We start from the raw sequence: 23,432 nt of genomic DNA on the forward strand, positions 1-23,432 counted from the left end.
TAGATGATAAAACCCTAAATAAGATACACAGATGATAAAACTCTTAATAAAACATTAGCAAGTTGAATTCAGCAATATATAAAACACCGTCCATCATGGCTAAGAAGGCTTTACCATGGAAATGCAAAGGCGGCTAGACAGCAGGGGGTATCTGGGTAGCTCAGTGGGTTAGGGGTCTGACACTTGGTTTTGGTTCAGGTCATGATCTCAGGGTCCTGGGATCCAGTGGACCCTTGGCTGTGTTCTCCACTCAGTGGGAGTCTGCTTGAAGATTTCCTTCCTCTGCCATTCTTCCTACTCATGCACCCATCCTCTTTTTCTCCAATACGTACATAAATAAATGTTTTTTTAAAAAAGGCTGGACAGCAGAAAACGTGTTAACGGATACATTATTTTCAGAGATTAAAGAGGAAAAAAATATCATCTAAATAAACACAGAAATAACATCCAACAAACATTAACTATATTAAATGAAACTGCAAAACCAAAAAATAAAGTAAAAATAGATCCTAACTCTTATCGCTTAAAAATTGATAGGTGAATTAAAGGCTTAAATATGAAAGAGAAACTTAAAAATTCTCAGGAATATCATCGTGACTCAGGGTAGGAATTCTTTCTTTTCTTTTCTTTTCTTTTAAAGATCTTATTTATTTATTTGACAGACAGAGATCACAAGTAGTCAGAGAAGCAGGCAGAGAGAGAGGAAGGGAAGCAGGTTCCCTGCAGAGCAGAGAGCCCAATGCGGGGCACGATCCCAGGACCCTGAGATCATGACCTGAGCCGAAGGCAGAGGCTTTCACCCACTGGGCCACCCAGGTGCCCCAGGAAATTATCTCTTTAAACACACACACAACACAACAATAAAACAGAACTTATCTATAATAAAATTAATTAATTAATTAGAGCAAACAAGACAAGCCATAGACTGGGAAAGATATTTTCAATGCCTATAACTAAAGGGGAAAAAAAAGGCTAGTATTCAGAATAAGAATAAGACAACATAATAGAAGAAAATGGATGCAGAGACGTCTTTGATGACCCCGGAGTGTTGGTTTTTTTTATTAAGATCATTCATCTCATTTCCCTCCCAGTTAGAAGCACCAGTTTTGTTCACGTGTACAACCACTTCACCTTCATGCACTGCTTGGGACTCAGAGTAAGCTAAGCCCAAGTCGGTTCCAACTTTTTCAGTGTCTTGTTGGCCATCTGAGAGGAATAAAAAAGCTAATAATAAAAGACACACTCCTTGAAATCAGATGATTTAAAACTAAAGAAAAGCTTTACATGTGGGGAAAAAAGTAGAGAAACATGTTTCCTTATTACAAATTCTTACACTGGGGATGAAGATCCTTGATGATTTCCAAATGTGTTCTACCAAATTTACGTTCCTAGCAGCATTCGAGGAGAACTCCCATTTTAATCCTATCATCTTTCTCATTCTACGGATGAAGAAACTGTCCCTGGGAAGTGAAGCAACATCTTCTCCAAGGCCACTGAGACCACAAATCGGGGGGAGGGGGTCCCCCAATTTTTATCCAGAACACATTTGTCTGGTTTGCTGAAGTTGAATCCAGTGTTTCTTGAACTCCGGTAGCCACAGCCAAGCGATGTGTGGTTTGGATTTTTCTGCTTTACCGATTCCTCCACTCAGCTTCCAGAAGTGTCCGAATCCCTCTCTTAACTGCTTCACCAGAAACCGATTTCTCTTCATGCTTGATGCTAACCATGCAGCAGAATGTCAGAACTCCTGCCGGACAAGGAAGTGCTCAAAGGACAGGTTGTTCTGTTCAACACAATCAGATCAAGATTAGTGCCTCAGCCAAATAGGAGGAGTAACAGGCACAGAATCTTTGGTGGAAACTTGATCTATTCCTACATTCGGTGAGTGTCTGTTATCCTTGAGATGCATTAACTTTTCTAGACCCAAGAGAGTCTGTCTTCTAAATTATTGCTTCTGTGGCCTGAGACAAAACTTCTCTTTCTAGGGAGATAGTTAGGTGGTTGTTTTCTCCTCGGTTACTTATTCAATGAGGCTAATGATACTAAAAGTGATTTATTAAAAGGCAAATGAATAAAAATACATGCTTGTGTCTTAAATAACGCATCATGTCAGGGGCCTTCATGGTTATATTAAATGGTCCTATTTTTTTTAGAAAGCCCTTCGTGTGCTCCCTTCCCTTCAACAGAAGGTCTGACGCTCCCTCTATCCGCCACTTTACCTCCTTCCTCCTTTTAAATTTTTTTTTTATTTTTACAACTTTACAATTTCATACAGAATGTTAATTTGTTTTTCACAACTCCAGTGTGTGTGTGTGTGTGTGTGTGTGTGTGTATTTCACAACTCCAGTGTGTTTATTAATTTGTCAAATATATTGTGATCTTTTCACTCCACTCTCCACATCTTTAAATCAATTCCTGGAGATTACACTTCTAAAGGCCTCTCCCACCTCCACACCAACATTGAGAGAGCTGACCACATCTCCTGGTGCTCAAGCAGCTGGCCAGATACTGGTCCCTCTTTTTAAGTGCATTTCACACCACTCTCCCATTGGAAGTCGCATATCATAAAGGGAACTTGTCTACTATGCAGATTCCCTGACCTCACTCTCAAAGATTTTGATTCAACAGACTGGGTGTAAACTCGGCAACTGGCATTTTTGCAAACTCCTCAGATGTTTCTAAGGCCAGTGGCCTTCTGATTACTCTTTGAGAAACAGGGCATTCAGAATTCTACTCTGCCCCATCAGGTCTGCCTCTGTCCAAGGTCAACTTGTTGGTATAAATTTGGTCACTGGATTCTCCATGACTACCTGACGCTCATCCTTTCTTTACCGCCCACATCAAGCCACCTTTCCCCACTCGGGCTCAGAGCTCGTCTTGCACTTGCTGCCATTACTGCTTGTTCATACTTGGCCTTGACTCTGGGGATACGTCGACAGGAATGTCTGCCCATTCTAATCCTCCTCATGCTGGAAACTGCTCTTTCCCCAATGGAACACTACAGCAAGTATCTTGTGACTGCAGACTCCACTGCTTCACTGCTGTGGTTCAAGTAGCCAATCAGGCTTCTTTCCTGAAGCCTAGAAACAGGGCTTCTGCCTCTCTGCAGATGGGAACTCCAAACTGTGAGCAGCCATGTTTCTTTGTGTTGAAGAAGCTGGTCTACAGATAAACATGATGAGTCTATGAAAGAACGTAGCAGAGGTAATTACTTGAATCTCTGATTTCAGTTTTTCCTGAAGCTCAGCTACATTTCTCATCTCCCAAGATGTGGACATTCGACATACTTATATACAGATTACACTCGTCTTCCTCAGAAAACAAAAAACCAAAAAACACCCCCCCAAAAAAACCCCTCAAAACTCCCTTACTTTTTGACTGAACTATTTTATTTTATTTTAATTTTATTTTGTGTTTTGACTGAGCCATTTTATTTATATTTTTTTAGAGAACTTTTTTTTTTTTTTAAGATTTTATTTATTTGACTAAGAGAGACAGAGATCACAAGTAGACGGAGAGGCAGGCAGAGAGAGAGAGAGAGAGAGGGAATCAGGCTCCCTGCTGAGCAGAGAGCCCGATGCGGGGCTCGATTCCAGGACCCTGAGATTATGACCTGAGCTGAAGGCAGAGGCTTAACCCACTGAGCCACCCAGGCGCCCGGACTGAGCCATCACTTGAAATTGAGAGTTCTTAAATTGTTAGTAGCATAAAAAATTTAACTCTGTGTTCTCCCCAGCGTTATTATAAGTTCCCTAAATGCTGTTTCCCCTGCTTTGCCTCCACTTTCCTTCTCAACCAAAAGCAAAGCAGTTTCTACCCCACTTTCCTCCACTGAAACAGGTTAAGGTTATTACTGACTTCAAGGTCTGAACTTCTGTATCTGATTTCCAAGGATCTCTACTTGCATCTGTGTCAAGCTGATTTGAAGTTTTGGATGTTGGTTGGTAGAACAGTCACCTGCTTTGCCACCAAAGTGAAACCTGGGAATCATTCTACCCCTTATCCAAGATCTATGGATTATATTTCCTAAATGTTTCTATCACTTATGATCCTTTTGACTGAGTAATTTGACCTTTACTTAATCTCTATGTCCCTCATTTCCTTATCAATAAAATGGGGATATAAAATGGTACCTACATCAGGGGCACCTGGCCGACTCAGTTAAGCCTCTGACTCTTGATTTTCGTTCAAGTCATGATCTCAGGCTTGTAAGACTGAACCCGACTTTGGGCTCCATGCTCAGTGGAGAGTCTGCTTGAGATTTTCTCTCCCTCTGCCCCTCCCCCTGCCCGAGTGCTTGCTCTCTCTAAAATAAATAAATCTTAAAAAAAAAAAAATGGTGCCTACATCATAGGACTGTTATGGCAGTTACATAGAATAATATATTTGAAGTACTTGGAGTCGTGACTGGCACAGGGTAAGTGTGGTTGGGGATGTTTTGTAATTATTACTGAAGCAATTGCTGAGTTTGTATGCATAAAGGATCAGGATCTAATTCAGATCTTTACCACCTCTGCCCTGAATCACATACCACAATGAACTCCTAAGTATTTTCTTAACCCTATGCTGGTCTTCGCAAAGTGGAACTTCTAACTCCTCTACTTAGAACTCTTCAGTGGTCTTACGTACCATATGAAAGTCAACCTAGATAGTTCTTCAGGATTTGGCCTCTTCTCTCTCAGCACTCCCCAGAAGGATCAAAGTATTTGCAATACCAAATTTGTTATTTGAAGGATCAAAGTATTTTTAAAATTACTCCATGTATTTCCCAAATATCTTATCTATTTATCTATCTCTGTCTTTATTTTTTTTTAAAGATTTTATTTATTTACTTGACAGACAGAGATCACAAGTAGGCAGAGAGGCAGGCAGAGAGAGAGAGAGAGAGAGAGAGGGAAGCAGGCTTCCTGCAGAGCAGAGAACCCGATGCGGGGCTCGATCCCAGGACCCTGAGATCATGACCCGAGCCGAAGGCAGCAGCCCAAACCACTGAGCCACCCAGGTGCCCCTCTCTGTCTTTATTTTTATTAACCTCTGGCTAAACTGCATTTCCCATGATTGGGCTTGGTTGCTTCCCATTCATCCTTGAAGACTCTGCATTATAATAAAACTTCTACCCCCAAAGAATTATTTTCAAATTCCTACTACTTTTCTAGAGATTTTCCCTGCACATAGGAAAATCATTGCACCTGCGATACTGTATTGCTATACCATAATTTCCATTTATGTCTGTGCTCCTCAATGGATGAGGGAGAAAATCATAAATGAGAGCTCCATGACAGGCAGGGGGGCCATGTTTTATTCAGCCCTTTTCTCCCCTTTTTTAAGGGAGAGAGTGGGGGTAGGGGCAGAGGGAAAAGGAGAGAGAGAGTATTAAGCAGGTTCCATGCCCAGTGCAGAGCCTGAGGTGGGGCTTGATTTCATGACCTGAGCTGAAATCGAGTAGGACACTAACCCAACTGAGTCGCCCAGGCACCATGTTTTACTCAGCTTTACCACCCAGCACAAACCATGAAGAAAGACATTATGAATGATTTTGCTAAATCAACCCAAGATTATGGATGAAAGAGGTCAGAAAATGCATAGCCAAAAGTGGGAAAACCTTAGGGAAGCTTTACAAAGCCTTAATTTTCCATAATGGTCTCCAGGTAAAACATCAGTTGAGAATCATGCAAGGTCCTAAAACTATGCAAAATTTTTCTTCAAATTAAGCCAGAAGAATTTTTTACTGAAACAGATGCCTAGATCTATGGCTTTAAAATATTTAATTTTACATTTTATCTTTGACCCACCAATTTGAAAGTTAGTAAGAACTTTAAGACCCAAAATCAGTTTGGCAATCCCAAAGGTAAATTGCTTTAGGTTACATGATGCAATAAATCAATTTAAGTATGTGTAGTACATGCAAAACAAAACATTCCATTCAGGAGTTTCCACCAGGTGTGGTGCAGTCATACAAGGAATGGCTATCATATGGTTTCACAATTTATCTGTCTAAGCACTAAAGGTAACTGAAGAAAAAAAAATAGGAGAAACATTGGGGAGAATATTTATTCTACTTGTTTCTTTATGGAAAATGTTTTATGGATATTAAGTAAATGTATATCTGATCCCACAACAAAGTTTTTCTCTTACTCATATACTTAATAGAATACACTTGCAAAGAGCCCCTAATTTCTAGTTTCAGCTTTTCATCAAAAGAAATTTAGAAATCAGGAAAAACTCAGATTTTGACATTATATGGATATTTTGGTAAGTTCTATGATTACTCTCCCAAATATACACAGATAATTAAATTAAATTCCATATTTTCAAATTGTTATGAAAGCCTGGAGCAGAAGCTTAACTTGGACAACTTTAATCTTTTCCAAATAAACCCCCTCCCCACCACTGCCGTCACATTTACAATGAAACAAGCTAGGAAGTGACTTGGACAGATGGAGTCTGAACTATATTAAAAACACAAATAACCTTATACTCTGAGGTCTATGTCTGCTCTGCTTTTCTTTGTGATATCTATACAAGATACAGATAAATTTCATGCTGGACGAAGTCCATTTGTACAGTACTTGACAGTGAATGCAGAACACACAAAAATATACTACACATACCTTTAAAAATACTTCATTCTTTACTTAAATATTACCTTTAAAATCCTTTCTCTGTAAAAACATTTATCTATAAAAAACTGATATTTTGTTCACGTTTTCTCTCTTTTCACTTGGTTACTCACTTTCACTCATTCAATCAGTTACGTGAAATCTACCATAGACTAGGTGTCAGGTTACAAAGGTAAAAAGTACGTTCTCTGCCTTTAGTGCACTTCCAATCCAGATGAAGGAGGGAAACTTACAAATAAAAATGGTAAGTGTTCATGGCAGTGCTCAAGACAGAAAGGTGAACCAATCTCCCGGAGGAGGAAGAGGGCAGAAAGAATGGAGGAGGGAATCGTTGGCTCAAAAGCAGAACATGCCTGAGGAGGGACTAGCACATGGCAGGAGAGGGCCAGTGCTGTGCTTGCTCCGTGTCTTGTGTCTGGCTTCTGATATTTTGGTCCTGTATTAAATACCTCTTCGTCTAATAATATTTTTATCATGATCTCAACAAATGCCAAATTATACGTTACTTTAAAAAATATTGCTGAAGTGGTACCTAACTTTTGCCAGAGAATACCTTTTGGGGAAAGGATTTAAAGAGAGGGTCGCAGTGTAGGTTGGTCTCAGCAAATGGGAAGGTACCTGTGACACAGAGAAGTGTCCAGAGTGAATCAAGATAGAGGGGCCGGAAGAGCAAACCAGGGAAACGCTGAAGGGTGGGGGTTTCAGAAAACTGCAGATGACAGGTTGAACCACCTGAAGTTGCCCTGTTTCTTAATAATCCCTCCTTTCCTATTTTAAGTTTTCAAATTAAAAAAATGATTAGAAGGAAGAGAACTAGTTCACATCAACAAAGGAAATCTAGAGGAAACACTGCCTGAAGAACTGCACTTTTTTTTTGGGGGGGGGGGGTTTCAAATGAAAAGAACTTGTAAGGATCTCTATCAGCAAAAGTCACGATATGCATTTAATGTTCAGCTTTGGAATCAGTATTTTTTTCTCTCTGTCCATTAAGTGTCTTCCTTAAAGCTGAACCTGATCAAAATCAAATCTTGGAAAAAGATTACTCTCACACACACACACAAAAATTACTCTTACAATTATTTCTATAGTGTAACCTACACTACCACCCTTCCAAAACACATATTTAACAAACATATATAGTACTTGCTGCGGATTGTGAGAATTTTTACACATGATCCCTCATTTATTCCTCAATAAAATATGAGGTCACTACTGTTATCACAAGCGTTTTATAGATAAACAAAGTGAAACCAAAAGAAGGGAAACACTTGACACGAATCAACCAGCAAGTCAGTGGCAGAACTAGATTTGAACCAAGTGATCAAATTTAATACAAGTTATTAATAATACAAGTGACCACTGCAGCCTGTGGCCTCTCAGGGTCTACCATTCCCACCTGCCACTCTAAGTGCCTTATGAAATAATACTATATTGGAGTCAAAGGATGAACCTCCAGGCTGAGTTTCATGGAAAGTTGTTTATGATTATTGCTTCCTCCATTCCCTCTAATGTCTTCTAGAGACCATCCACGTAGAAGTGTTTTGTTACCCATTCCTGGGATGGTGCCCAGCTTTCAGAAAAAGTATCTTTCTCTTCTAGAACTCACCATCCATGTAGAAGTGTTTTGTTACTCATTCCTGGGATGGTGCCCAGCTTCCAAAAAAAAGTATCTTTCTCTTCTAGAACTCACAAACAGTATTACAGGGATAATTTTAATAATAATGTCCAATGCACAATTTCATGTAGTCAAGCTCCAATCACTAAGGTTCCTTGTGGTTTCCCATCCAGAGTCTTATTTTTTGACTCAAACAGATGCCTTCCTCACTTCCAGATACTGCATGTGTTCTCCATACATGACCCTAGTGAAAATGTCATCATAATTGAATTTCTTACTACTGGATCCACAACCATGACATTAGTTAAGAAGTTAAAAATAAAAGCTGTGGCCAGCTCTGGTTTTTGTGTGCATGCATATTAATTTAAATCATTTCCGTTTAATTATATTTAGCACACATTAGAAAGTTGGTAATTATAAGAGACCTTTAATTATCAACATTCATTATTATCACTATTATTAACATACATTAAGCACCCATAGTCTGCTAAATGCTATACTCAAGATAAAAAGCATTAACCTTGCAATTCCACTGTGAGCAAGATAGAAGACAATCTTCTTCTTCCAGACAGAGAACAAAATTATATTTGCCTAACTTGACAAAGAGCCAATGGATGAGTCAGGGATAAAGCCTGGCTGTCTTAACCACTAGACAATTGGATAAACAATAGAATGGCTATAAAACTCTGTCACTTGAAGCACATCTGAATCTGTTCTTCCATAAATGTTTTTAATGCCTGCCTCAGAATTGTTGTGATGGCAGAACTTTCTGCTTCATAGGAATATCTAGATTGTATAAACAGCCAAGTCATTTGAGACCAGCTTTACAAGATACACTTTGGCATCAAATAAAATGAGACCATTTTTGGTGGAAAAATAACGAGTGGCTATAAAATAATGAAATTATTCTTTTTTTTTTTTTTCTTTTTAGGAAGAGGCTCATAAACTAGCTTTGAAAGAAGTTTCAAATGCAGATCACCCGAAGCACTTGAAGAATGACAGCATGATGGGACACAGGTATAAACTCTACGGTGCAACTTGCAAAGCTAGCATTTGAGTGACAGAATGAAAAGAGGCTATATTGGATTAAGACATACTTGAAGTCAAATGCTAGCACTGCTACTTAGGAATATAATCTAGAGTAAATGAGTTAATTTGTTGGAGCCATAGCTTCTTCACCTATACAAAAGAGTGAATAAAGCTGAACTTGCATATTGTAATGGGATAAAATAATATATTTGAGTATATGTAATAAAGTGTCTACAACTGACATGAACTTGGAACTGAGCAAAGAAAGTCCTTGACTCCATGACATCCTGGATACTATTACGTGACCATCTGTTGGTAGACCTAGCATGCAGATTAAAGCTATTAAAACTGCAATTAAATTGCTTCACAGTTTAAGTAGGCTATTGTGAGATCATAAAATGTATTACATTTTTTTAGATAAACCTTCTATAAGTTACCCTGTTCTTTAGGCACAATGCTAGGTTCTGGATCTGTAGAGGAAATGTGATCTACCCACTAGAGGCTCAGAGTCTAGTAAAGAGATAAAAAATGTAGAAAATTATAATGTAAGATAGAATCATAATAAAGATATGCTAGTGTGTGTTGGCTATGAAGTGGTTAATTCTTTCCATAGCAGAAAGGGGTTAGGGAAAGATTAGTAAAGAAAGAGACCATTACACTAGGGTTTGTAAGAAAACTGGACATTTTATAGGGGAAAGAGGGATGAATGACAGTTGTCATTCACCTGACAGAAGAATCAGTTGGGCAAAGACATACATACAGAAGCATTCTTTGTGCATGTGAGGAACTGTACATAGTGTGTGTGGTGTGTGTAGTGTAACATATAGGTAGTGTAAACATACAAGTAAGGGTTAGGTTGTAAAAACTTGTGCCACGGACCCAAAAGTAAACCTCTGCTAATGTGAATAAGTACTTTTGGACATCAAGAGTACCAAGACTATTCAATGGTGGTAGGGGGGAGTATTTTCAATAAATGTTGCTGAAAAAAAATGGATACCTACATGCAAAACAGAAATGAAGTTGGACCTTTATGTAGCAACATATACACAAAAATTAACTCAAAGTGGGCCACAGACCTAAACATGAGAGGTAAAACTATACAGTTCTTAGAAGAAAACATAGGGCAAAGCCTTCACAACACTGGAGTTGGTGACGGTATCTTGAATATGACACAAAGACGCAAGCAACAAGAGGAACAAAGGAGACAAATCCACTTCACAAAAATGAAAAACGTTTGTGTACCAAAGGAAGCTTAAAAGAGTGAGAAGGCAACCTTCAGAATGGGAGAAAACATCTGCAAATCATCTATACGATAAGGACTCATATCCACAAGATATGGAGAATGCCTAAAACTCAAGAGAAAAACCAACAATCCGATTTTAAAAAGGGCAAAGAAATGGAATCAACATTTCTCCAAGGAAAATAACAGGTATCCCTCACTTCTTGAAAGTTCACATTACACTCTTTTCCATTTACAGAAGATCTACACTAGTACCTGTTTTCACTAACCAAAAGAAACCCAAAGCACAATTTTGCCTTGATGGAAAAAAAAAAAAAAAAAAAAAAAGAGGGAGAATAGCATAAAGTATTTGTTTTGTACCAGCATGCACCCGGAGAAGCTACAGTGGCATCCCCAAGTACCTTCCCCAGGAACTACACTCAGCATAACTTTCAACTATGTCTGTGAGTATCTGTGCTTTATTATGATTTATGTTGTACAACTTTAGCAAGATGTGTCCTAAGGTACTAGAAAAGCATAGGAGTCATCAGTTTTTGGGTGTGGGAATGCTCAAAACATCTCCCCTATAAAGTACTTAAAATTGCTTTTGCCCTCCGTGACATTTTGGCTTACAAAAGTCTTTCACTCAGTATATGAGTATATGGGACACTCAGTATATGAGTATATGGGAGACCCATATATGAGTGGCTAAGAGGCACCTGAAAAGATGGTCAACACCCCCAGTCATTAGGGAAATCCAAATTGAGACTCTAACTGGCTACTTCATACCCGTAAGGATGGAGACTATCTGAACCATAGAAAATGACAAGTGTTAGAGTGTGGAGAGACTGGGGACCCTTGAGCACTTGTTGGCGAGGAGGTAAAATCATACAGCTACTGTAGAAAACAGTAAGACAGTTCCTCAGAAAAAAATGAAAATAACCATATGATCCAGCAATTCCACTTCTGGGTGAATGCCCAAAATAACTGAAATCAGGCTCTGAAAGATATCTGGATACCCACATCCACAGAAGCATTATTTGAAATAGCTAAAAGATGAAGGCAACAGAAGTGTCTATCAGCGAATGAATGGATAAGCACAATGCAATTTATCCATACAATGGAATATTATTCAGCTCTTAAAGAGGAAGGAAATTAGGGTACATGCTATGACATGAATGAATCCTGAGGGTATGATGCTAAGTGAAATAAACTAGCCACCCAAGGACAACTATTGCCTGATTCCACTTACATGACATGATTAAATGGTCACACTTACAGAAAGAGAATGTAGAGCAGTGGTTACCAGGGGCCTGAGGAGAAGGAAGCAGGGAGTCACTCTTTACAGAGTATAAAATTTCAGTTTGGGATGAGAATGTTCTGGAGATGGATCGTGACTGACAGCTGTGCAACAAACGGAATGTCCTTGATGCCACTGAACGGTATACTGAAAAGTGATTAAAATGTAAATTTTATGTTATGTATATTTTACCACACTAAAAAAGAAAATAACTTTATTCTTCTTTCTCTATTGATTAATAGGTCCAGAGCTTTGGTCTTAGAAGATGAAAAGAGTTCTAGAGACAGGGGGCAGACAATTACACAATATTATGAATGTACCTAGTGCCATTCAACTTGCACTTAAACATGGAGATGGTAGATATTAAATTATATGTATTTTACCACAATTTTTTTAAAAAAGTCCTACCAAGACCAAGACATTTGAAATACATCCTAAAGGCATGGGAAATGGTCAGTGGTTTCAATGCAGGAGAGTGACCTCTCAAATTTTGTAAACAGGTTCATATACTTATAGGTATATAATAATTTTACTCATGAAACAGTAAGGAACCATCTCATAATAGTAAAAACCCCACTGGACAAATGCAACAACCCTTAACTAAGCAATGACTACATATAATGAGACTATTCAAATGACATTTTAAAAATATTTATTTGAGAGAGTGAGCAAGGGAGGGGGGAGAAAGAGAGAGAGAATGAGCAAGGGAAGAAAGAGAAGCAGACTCCCTGCTGAGCAGGGAGCAAGACATGGGGCTCGATCCCAGGACCTTGGGATCATGACCTGAGCCGAAGGCAGACGCTTAACCGACTGAGCCACCCAGGCTCCTCTCAAATGACATTTTGACCTGATAAATGTGTAAACTTTTGGTAGGTGTTCCAGTTATGTGCAATCACACTGCAGCAATATCAAATACTCTGGATGCTTATTGATGTTTGGATCTTCATAGAATACAGCTGACTGCCAAGTACATTTTATTTAAAAATTAAGAAGGCATGGGTGGTCAACACAGCAGTGATACTAAAGGCACAAAAAAAGGAGACACCACAACTTCTTTAGAAGCAAATCCATCCATTCTGACTTCTGATGCTTAGGAATCTGACTTCTCCTTTTAAAGGGGAATAATTCTTTCTGATTTTTCCAACAAATGCCATTGACCCATTCTTTGCTTAGAAAGGAGGGAGATTTGGAGGGAAAGACGGCTGGGAAGTCAGTTGGAAAACATCAGGGCAATGTCAGTCTGAAAATCATCAGCCAGTTGCAAGTTAAAAAAGATTTGCTAAAAGTAGCAGTGTTCTTACTGGTTCAAGTCTGTCAGAAGGCTTTGGATTCTCTACTGCCTCACACCAGTAACTTCAAAACTAACTCATTCCAGATGTCCCTATGATCATCTAATCAGACATCAAAAGCTGTATGGTGACAAGCTCACATGCTGCTTACGAGGACGCTGTATGTTTCCACAAGCGTTAAAACACACACAGTAGCTACTTTTAAAATGCAATTCATCTAAATCAGAATTCTATTTTCAAGTACAGAGGTATTAGGAAAGGGGCCACCCTCCTGAGAAAGAAAGAAATCTTTTAAATGTCTGCACAGTGTCATTCTACGACTAAAGTTTGAAAGGAAAAACCTAAATGAAACTTGTACTTCAGAGTTTATGTCGTGAGAAAAAAGAAATCCCTCATCAGAATAGATTTCTAAGAATCACACCATGCTCAAAGAAAAAAAAAAAATCTTTTCTTCTCAATAACAATTGTTTTGCATTTTTCCAAGATGAACCCCATGAACCCTTTCCTTCCGTGCCTTCATTTTTCAATAGATGTCCACAACAACACGGAAGGTCCCTTAGAACAGAGAGACATACATATGGCCCACACCCTTCAGCCTTCACTTGAAAGCAACATGATCTACTTGTACATGAACCTTCAGATTTAAGTTGTGCTCTCTTCTACAGAATTTAAGTGTGAATATGTATGGGTGTATGTCTTTATGCTGCTGCCTTTGTGTGTGTATTTGGCCTTTTAATTACACATACACACACACACACACACACACACACACACACACACACACCCCTTAATATTACTACCCTGAGCAATAAAAATAAACGTTGGTGTTTTGGTTAGAAATGCAACCTCATTCCATGAACAATTATAAATACTGAGGTATTAAAACAAAATTTAAAGTTGAATTCATACCTAGCAATTTAATTCACATCTGGAACTCTGAAGTTGTTTGGATGTTTCAGTCCCTAAGAACAACAGAAGTTCATATAGAGTTTCTATTTATTATTTCCTTTGAGTTACATGAAATTTGAGAGGAAATCATGTACAATTTAAATACTTTACCCAGGATCACCGAGTTATTGTTGCAATCAGAACACAGGATCTTGACGTTTAGAATAAAGCTACTTTAAACGTCACCTTTACCAAATTTTAAACAACACTGTCAAATTACATTTGCCCACACTGCTAACACAAGATGTTCATTAGTGTTTTTACCAAGAAACACCTTGTAAATGTTCCCATACTCTTGAATTAATTCACATACCAGAATTTTTTTTTTTTTAATTTTCTTCCAAACCACCTGAAACCAGAAGAACCTCTTAAAGAAGACGGAATAGGAGGAACATTTCAAACGGGAAGTCTGCAGATGCGGTAGGTGTATGAGAGGGATGCTGTCCAGATATTTCCAGTCTAATAAAGGATTTTCTAAATTCTTTGAACACAGTTATTAGGAAATTACAAAGCTGTAACTGCCAAGATCACGAACTTTTGGATTCTAGAACTCACAGTTTTGCTGGCAAAGAGCTCAGATAATCGACTCCCTTATATGAGTATTAATTTCTATTCTCTGTTCACATATCAAGGGCATAAACAGAGTTAGGCTTTATGATGTTCACCTCCAGAAAGATCAAAGTTTGTTGTCTTCTTATAATTTCTGTTCTTTCTCAGAGCCAATTTCTGTGTGAAATCACCGCTAGAAGTGTAAAGAGAGGAAATGGTTCTCACCATCGAAACTGCTGACCCGGGCTGTCAACCCGCATTTTGATTCCAAGTGGAGAATTTGCATTTAAACATCTCTCTCCCCTTGTCAACACAGGCAACACATTGTCCTAAAGCAGAAGATTCTACACTAAAGCTATTTAGGGAGCACAACCGTGTGTTGAACAGGTAATTTCACAATTTTCACATTCTAATTCATACGCTGATTCCTATCTATGATACGTATCCTCACAGGCACGCACATCTCTGCAAGATGTGTTAAAAGTTGTTGAATTCATTCTGTCCATCTCAGAAGTAACAGTTTTAATCATCCAGTCATAGATTTATATATCAGGTGTCAGGGGCTTGGATAAAAAAAAATGAATATATTGACTCAAGCCTCCAAGGATCTCCATCTCATAGAAGACATGTAAAAAAGCAGTTATATTTGGGGGGGATAAGAGCTAACCGAGATTCTGTGCATGGGAATTCCCTCGAGGGGCATGGAGGCTGAGCAGCGTAAGAAAAGACAAAGGACACAAACTCTGATCCTTAAAATGTATTATTTGATCATTTCAGATTGGTTTGCACATTGCTAGGGTTGTTTAACGGTTTTAGATTTGGTCATCATAACCAGACTGTAAGTTTCCTGAAGACAAACACCATAACTTAGGTTTCCCAGAAGGCACAGAGCAGAGGTCTTGGGCATCTAAAGGATTAATCAATTTATGTTGACACGAAAGCAAAACTCATGCAATTTTTTCCCTTCCTTCCTTCCTTCTTTCCTCTGATAGAGAGAAAGAGAGTGCCCAAGAAGGAGGAGGGGCAGAGGGAGAGAATCTCGAGCAGACTCTATGCTGAACACGAAGCCCGAAGCAGAGCTGATCTCACAACCCTGAGATAATGACCTGAGCTGAGATCAAGAGCTGAACACTTAACTGAGCCACCCAGGCATCCCATTCAATTTTCATCACGTGCAGAACAATGTAAACCGCAAAAGAGGACACATCACTTTTTTTTTTTTTTTTTTTTTTAATTTCTGAAACTAACCTCTGAATAAGTGGTCCTTCTCTTAGACTTCCAGTTCTGGACTAGACCCAAGAAGAATGATCAGGGAACACACACCCAAACAGGAGTCACATTTCCTAGGTTCCTTTATTAGTCACGGTACAGACATTCAGAAAACCTAAATTTATTTTACCAGTTTCTATAAGATTTGGTGAAAAATTCTGTTGCAGAATAAATTAGGTTTCTGGATTTTCCCCACCTGGAACTCAAGTCTTATAAACATAACTGCTTCGGAAATTAAGCTGCCTAAACTTGCCAAACTAAGTAAACATTTGGCCCCTTGAAATACTGGATGGCAGCTTTATCTCTTGAAAACAAAGCCATATGAAAACCATCGTTGCAATGTGTCTCCAAGCTTTGGTCTTATCAGCACACAGCGTGAACAGCTGGAGTTACAAACACCAGGACTATTATTAAATCACTGTGTCAGAAAGGGGGAAAAAAAGAAAAACCTTTTGTAGGCTTCAGTATCTCTAAATAACACAATTACATATTACATGTTATTTCTCCCTCCCTTTTGCTCATTGGTGTCCATCTCTCCTCACTGGGAGACAATGAATAAAGCCTTCCTTCCCATCTACATCACCGTCTACAACAATTAATTGATTTCAATGTTTCTATATTATAGCTACTTAATTGGGTATCTAGTGGAAAGAAAAACATGATTTGGTTATTCAAAATTTTTGTTAAGTTTCTGTGTGGGGTTTTGACAGTCAGGGACCCACCACCGAAAGTTCTCTCACATCTCTCAGTGACAATTTGATGATTTTAAACCCTAAAAGCAATGCTACTTAAATTTCTCTGTAATATTTCAATGATGTCTTTCATGGAAATGAAAATGTTTAAGCCAAGATCAACAATGATGATGATTTCAAATATCTGTGACACACAAAGGATAATTTCTCAAATCAACGCTCCATCACATTATTTGCAAAACACAAAGAGAATGTCCCTATTCATTGGAAATACTTCCTTCCACTTGAAGCTACCTGCCACTATTTTTGCTGATAAAATAGGAAAAACTACAAAGAACCATCTTATCTCCCTTCACATGCAAGACCACGGGAAGCACTTCTCCCCAGGGTGTCTTCCCTTTACCTCTAACCCTACTCTTGCTGGGATCAGGTTGCTGACCTCTCAATGCAGCAATTCAAAAACTTCTATTCATCCTTACATCTGAAATTTATATCCTAGATGTTGGATAGGCCACATGAAAATAAGATGAAACAGCCTTAATTATTTAATATTTGGGGGGTGGTGTAAATTCCCACCACACTTCTTAATCTCTATCCTTCACCAAATTCTGAGAATTCATGGCTTTCTCATGTTGTTTCATCCTAAACCTGCAAACAAGCAGTTATTGATCATTTTTTCCCTTTTAAAATTTGATAAGATGTGAGAGAGTCTCAAATTAAAAAAAAAAAAAAAAAAGGAAGAGAGTCTCCTTCACAAGAAATGGATGCCCGTGGGGCGTCTAGGTAGCTCAGTGGGTTAAGCCTCTGCCTTTGGCTCAGGTCATGATCACAGGGTCCTGGGATCAGGCCCTTAATCAGACTCTCTGCTCAGCAGGGAGCCTGCTTCCCCCCTCTCTCTCTCTGAATGCCTCTCTGCCTACTTGTGATCTCTGTCTGTCAAATAAATAAATTTAAAAAAAAATCTCAAAAAAAAAAAAAAGAAAAGAAAAGAAAAGAAATGCATGCCCATGCAAAGGTCCACAGCATAACACCTCAGGGTTAACAGACCCTCTGAAACTCATCCATGAACTTCCAACTTAATAACCCCAGTACTGCCATGCTATTTTTAAAAAAGAAAATGTATATGTTGTGGATATGAACTCTTTAAAAGACGGACCAATATTTTCTTAATATATTTTGGTGATGCAAGAGAAGTAACGGTTTTAGAACAAAGTCATTTACTCTCCGAGAACAACCATAGCATTATAATTTTCAGGAATCCACTTTTTAATTTACTCGCCCTGCAGGATCATTTTGCTTCAGGGGTTAAATGTGAAACTATAAACAGTCATTAAAACACAAAACAACCATAGTAGTTAACCGGATATTAAGAAAAAAGTCACATCTGGTTTAGAGTTCTCTTCCACCCACAAATTCGGGAACATCAATTTCAAGAACCTGGTTTTATGGCAAGCCCTTAAGCCAAAAACACCAGGTTACAATCAAGGCAAGGGAGGTAAGACATCCCATAAGCAGACTCCCACTATTACTTCTTGCCCCCAGGATTCTCTTTCTTTAATTCAAAAGCAGTCAGTAGGATTGGTTTTTCTATTGCTTTGAAAGATAAATAGTCATTACAATTTGCACATTAATAATTATGCTATTCTGATTAATTGACGGGTTTATGAAAAGAGGAAGAAAGAAAATAAATTTCCATGCTGTTTAACCAGTGGTACCCTAAGTAACAAAGAGTGAGGTTTGGTGGCTTTTCAGTACACAGAATTCGAGACTTGTACAGAATTTGATTTTCCTAATTTAAACGCTTTTTAAAACTTCACCTTGTCTGAGGGTGTACATCTTAAATAACCAATTTGTAATAATTTAACCAGCCAGAAAACAAGTGCAACTTCTCCAGCTTTTCACAAACATGCATCTCTGGGCATCAAAGAAAGTTCTTCCTGCTATAATAAGCCTAATGAAGTGCAAGTAAAAATAACAGTCATCAACTGTGGTTTTAAAGGCAATATTTCAACATAATCAAATGTGTCAAATATTCATCCTTACAGCTTTTTAAGCTGTGGGTTATAAGCAAGTTTCATTTCTTGGGAACGACTGAACATAACCCACTTGGGGCTTTGCCATCTGTGAATTACTTACATGTGAACACTCTGTTTAAGAGCTGGAAATTTTGATTGTTTTTCTTCCTTTGGATATTGGAATGCAATGTCATTGAACAGAGCTTTTTAAGCAATTATTGTTCATGTTACTTGTACCATGGCTGAATTATCACACACATCCCATATTCATCATCACTTATTAATTCATAGACATCAAATATGGTGAGTTTATAGAGGAAGTAACCAAGTGGGACTATGGAATCTGAGAGATGGGGAAGAATCTGCAGTCTCCAATTCTGTAGTCCCTGGGCTCAGGGACTGGCCACAAAACCCCTCTTTGCAGTGTGCTCCCTTGTGAGAGTCATGGTTGTGTTCCCATGGTTTCCTTGAAAGGCCGTTCCTCTTATCGCTGAGCAAACAATGAAAGTGACTATGGGGCTATATGTAGGGTGCCACATAATTCATCATCCGTACACGGACACCTCTGGGAGGTGGGGGGGACACTATTAATAATTATGCCAGGACAACAGGCACGAACTAGGACTGCCCCAGGCAAATCTAATCATACCGTTACCGCAGAGATGATGGGCGACCCAAAGACCTTCTCCCAAGGGTCTCAAACCATTTCATTAATGCTAGATCCAATTTTACTTCTGTCCAGAGCTCTTCTGTCCAATGGAAGTAGAATGTGAGCCATAGATCTAATTTTAAACTTGCTAGTAGCCATGCTTTAAAAAGAAACAGGTGAAAATAATTTTGATAGTATATTTTACTCTACTGAATATACCATTGTGTCATTTCAATGTGTAGTCAATATAAAAATTATTAATGAGGTCTTCCATATTACTCTTTTTTTTTAATATCTCAATCATTAAAATGCATTTTGTGTGTTACACTCGAATCACATTTCTAGTGCTCAATAACCACACGTGGCCAGTGGTTATAGTATTGGACAAGCAGGTCCAGTGACAAGTCCTTGAGTTAGGATACATAGGAATAAATGAACAGAAGCATAACACACACACACACACACACACACACACGCACACACACATTTTTCTTCTGGATCAAAACAGACTCACTGAACGTCTTTCTTTACTAACTTAGCCTGCTTTTCACAGTACGGCAGTTAAACTATTTGCCTCTTTTGCTTGAGGTGAACCAGACTTTGGAGCAGTTAAATCTTTACCTGGTAGATCTTTCGGGTAGCAGAGAGAATGGCCAAATTAGAACAGATGGGTAAACTTCTGAGAACTTCTAGAACTCTTCGTAGACTAATATGGGCCTACATTCCTGAGTCCAACACATATATAGCATGTACCCTCCATGTGCTTGGCACTAGAGATAGACAAATAAGGCACAATGTCTGCACCTTGGGCTGTTAAGGCTTCAAGTTTGCTTGGATATTATTTTACAACCAAAGGAAGAGAAGTCTAGGATGTGCCAGTATTCTGTGGCAAGCAAGGACCAGACTCTATTCTTTGGGCCTCAGATCTGCATTTCATCAGCCACAGAGAACATTGAGGAAAGGAAGAAATGTGATTTCCTTTTTACTGTTGATACATACAGACTCAACCACTGCCTGGGAACTTGCATACAGTTAGGTTAAAGAATTTGGGGTGCCAGCCTTTCTTCTTGAATTAGGACTTGCATCTTTACTAGCAATAATATACTCCCTCACCAAATCCCTCAACTTAGAACTCAATGGTATCCTAGTTTGGTAAGATCATGGAATCTATCAGAAACATACCAGTCCTCATTTCCTGTAAGGAAAGCAGTATTGAATATTTTCGATTGGCCTAAACACAGAACCTAAGTGATAAAAACACTGAACTAAATACAGGTGATTCTCTGCACGTAAATGATGGTAACACAATCAGATATACTCTGACTTGGGGTATACCTACATTGAAAAAATGAGCAGTAAACTGTAACTTTTCTCATTTATACAGCTTCTCTTCCTCCAATCCAGTATACTTGGGCTTAACACGGTCTCAATCTGTGTGCTAAATACTGGTTCTGTTTCAACTCAACAATAGAGTGGAACACATACACCTGATTTTTGTTAAAGTAATGTTCCATTAAATATGTTTCCTTAAAAGGACAGTGGAGAAACTTTACATCTAAAACACTTTGAGGACACTTGCTTCCTTGTTTATAGAAAGAAATATGCCAAAACACTGCCACAATCTTAATTAGTAAATAAGTAAATAATTATTAGTGATTTGATATAGGGACTCCTAACTCATACACATTGGCACACATTCTTGAGAACATTTTATACCAAACTGGTGAGAATCTGGTTAGTTCATTCAGCATCCTTATATAAGTCTAAAATATTGCTTTTTTTCCTTAGGGCACTATAGACAGTGAGACTTAAAATGGAAAAGAGCCTGGCTTTTAGGAAACTTTTTAAAATGGCTCCATTATTGAAGATCACCTATTGCACAAATATATACGCATTAACCAAAGTCTCTCAGGCAACTTCCAAGGTTGGACCACAGTCACAACTCTTCCAAGTACTCAGGATTTATCAGAAAGATCCGACAGTACCACATTGTATGAAAGGCGGACACCAGTTCTTCAGGATTCATTCTCCATTTAACCCATCAGTTAGAAGTGAGTCTTGTTACAAGCACTTCTGATACATAATTTTATTTTTCTTTAATTTGGATGTTGAGTTCTAGAAACCCAGTACTGGCACAACATACATAATATTGGTATCTTGAAACTCTATGAGCACTCACCATGGTGGGACTTCAAAAAGCCCTGCATTAACACGCTGAAAATACATGAAATGATATCCTTGGGCATTCAAAGAAGGAGGATGGAGGAAATTCGACAGTGTAGTGTGCTGGTGAACAGCGTGAACTTTGAAGCCAAATCAGTTGGGTTAAATTCTTTACTGTCCTTTACTAGTTGTGACCTTAGAAAAATTACTAAACCTCCCTCTGCCTCAATGGCATTATCAGTAAAATGGAAGCCAAAATTGATGCCCACCTTGGTGTGGAAGTTTAAATGATGCAGTGTAAAGCACCAATCAGTGCTGTGTAAGTTACCAGAATATTCCAGTGATAGCTCATAGAAGCTATTATTAACACTGTATGTCCTGCCAAATGCTCTCCAACGATCAGCTTACTTAAGACTGCAAAGTCCCAGTTAGTCTATGGGTAAGGCACTTTGATCTTTCATTAGAAAGGCAAACGGCAGGATACCTACTAGAATAACAGGTTTCAGACTCTGGCCACTGGGGTGTGAAGCCCTCGGCTGGGCATCAGCAGGTGGGCCCGGAGCTGGGTCACTGCTTCTCCTCACCAGCAGTGGAGTGCCTGTAGGACAAAGTAAGAGGTGAGAGGTCAGCAGAACCCTGGGGAGGAGAGAGTGCAAGGGTACAATGCAATTTAATTAAAAAGGTTTACAACATACTTTTATGTAAAAACATTCTATTTCTAAGGATGCTTGTAAATTAATCCATTTAATGATCTTTTGTCATCTATTTACAGACCGACACATGGAAACAAAATCTTGCAATTCTCTTCTTTCCTCACTTGCCTTTCAAAACAAGACTTTGTACTTAACCAAAACCTTTAGGCAATGCAGACGTTGGCAGTGTGCAACTGAAACAGATCTAGAGAATGTATCTGAGTATCAAAAAGAATGATTATCCCGCAGACGAGTGAAGAGGTTCACATAGTCAGTGCAATTTGCTTTTCAGTAGAGCTAGAAGTATAGTTACTGCTGCCATTTGGTGCTTCCCAAATCTTTTGAATGACAATATACATTGAAATATATTATTTGCTGGGGTTAGAGCATTAATGTCTATTGAAGTATAGAAAGAGATTGGTTCCATTCTCTTCCTTTTTTCCTGAAGTCGATAAAACTGGTAAGGAAAATAAGTTAGTTCTTCTAAAATAATATCTTGATTTCTTTTTAATTTAATAAAAAGCTTCCACTATTAAATATTTGAGCTAGTTATTAAATTCTGAGAAAAGATCATACTATTAGAAAGTTCAAGTGAAATTCAACCTTAACAGAGCTAGCGGTCTAACTAGTCTGCCTACAATTAGGCCTAAAATAATTTGTTTCATACAAAATTGGCCATTGTAGAGGAAACTCTCAAAAAAATCCTTTTGTGGTCTAAAAATTGCTCTCTTATAAAAATTAACTTTTAATTCACACACTTTGGGGGAAAAATGGAAAGCAGGAGAAATGCAATTCTCCATTTATCAATATTCTGCAAAATCTTCCCCAACTCTCTTGAGCTATTGCTGCTTAAAAGAACATTTTTTCATATTTCATTTTATATGGTACAGTTACAAAAAGTGAATCCATTTTGAAGTTATTTACAAATCTGATTTCCAACATTTTTATTCTTTGTACAAAATATAGATGCTAATACCTTCCAACTTTGTTCAGACTCTTTTTATCCTTGTTTTTAAAAAAATAACTTCTTTTATAATAGGAAATTAAGATCTACTGAGGATGAAATACTAACCAAAAGGTGTTATAAAGCCCAAGTTTACAGCCCATTATTTCTTTTTTATTAATAAACATTTCACTATGTTATTCCCTAATTCCTCCATTTCCATGTAAAAAAATTTCTTAAGCAAGTGACATAGCAAGAGTTGTATGGTTCCCAACTCTCTTGAATGAGACATTAAATGAAAATAAGTAGGAGTGAAAATATCATAAATATCTCAAGGCAATAGGGTCTCAGTCCTGTACCAATATTTTCCCCGATTCAGGTGATCTGAATTACTGTTAATATAAAGTGAACAAATCTGTCTAAAGGTGATATCCTCAGAA

At 38.2% G+C, this 23,432-nt stretch overlaps 1 protein-coding gene across 3 annotated transcripts in view; it reads right to left on the reverse strand.

Moving 5' to 3' along the window:
* The window catches only part of PARD3B (par-3 family cell polarity regulator beta), a 1,047,303-nt gene that overhangs the window by 531,017 nt on the left and 492,854 nt on the right, over positions 1-23,432 (reverse strand). For all 3 annotated transcript variants that reach the window (XM_059168302.1, XM_059168301.1, XM_059168303.1), the window contains exon 4: positions 21,846-21,955. In XM_059168302.1, the coding sequence (XP_059024285.1) occupies positions 21,846-21,955 (110 nt within the window). The remainder of the gene's footprint in view (positions 1-21,845; positions 21,956-23,432) is intronic.

Source organism: Mustela lutreola, chromosome 3, assembly GCF_030435805.1.
Source record: "Mustela lutreola isolate mMusLut2 chromosome 3, mMusLut2.pri, whole genome shotgun sequence".
In the NCBI taxonomy this organism is placed as follows: domain Eukaryota; kingdom Metazoa; phylum Chordata; class Mammalia; order Carnivora; family Mustelidae; genus Mustela; species Mustela lutreola.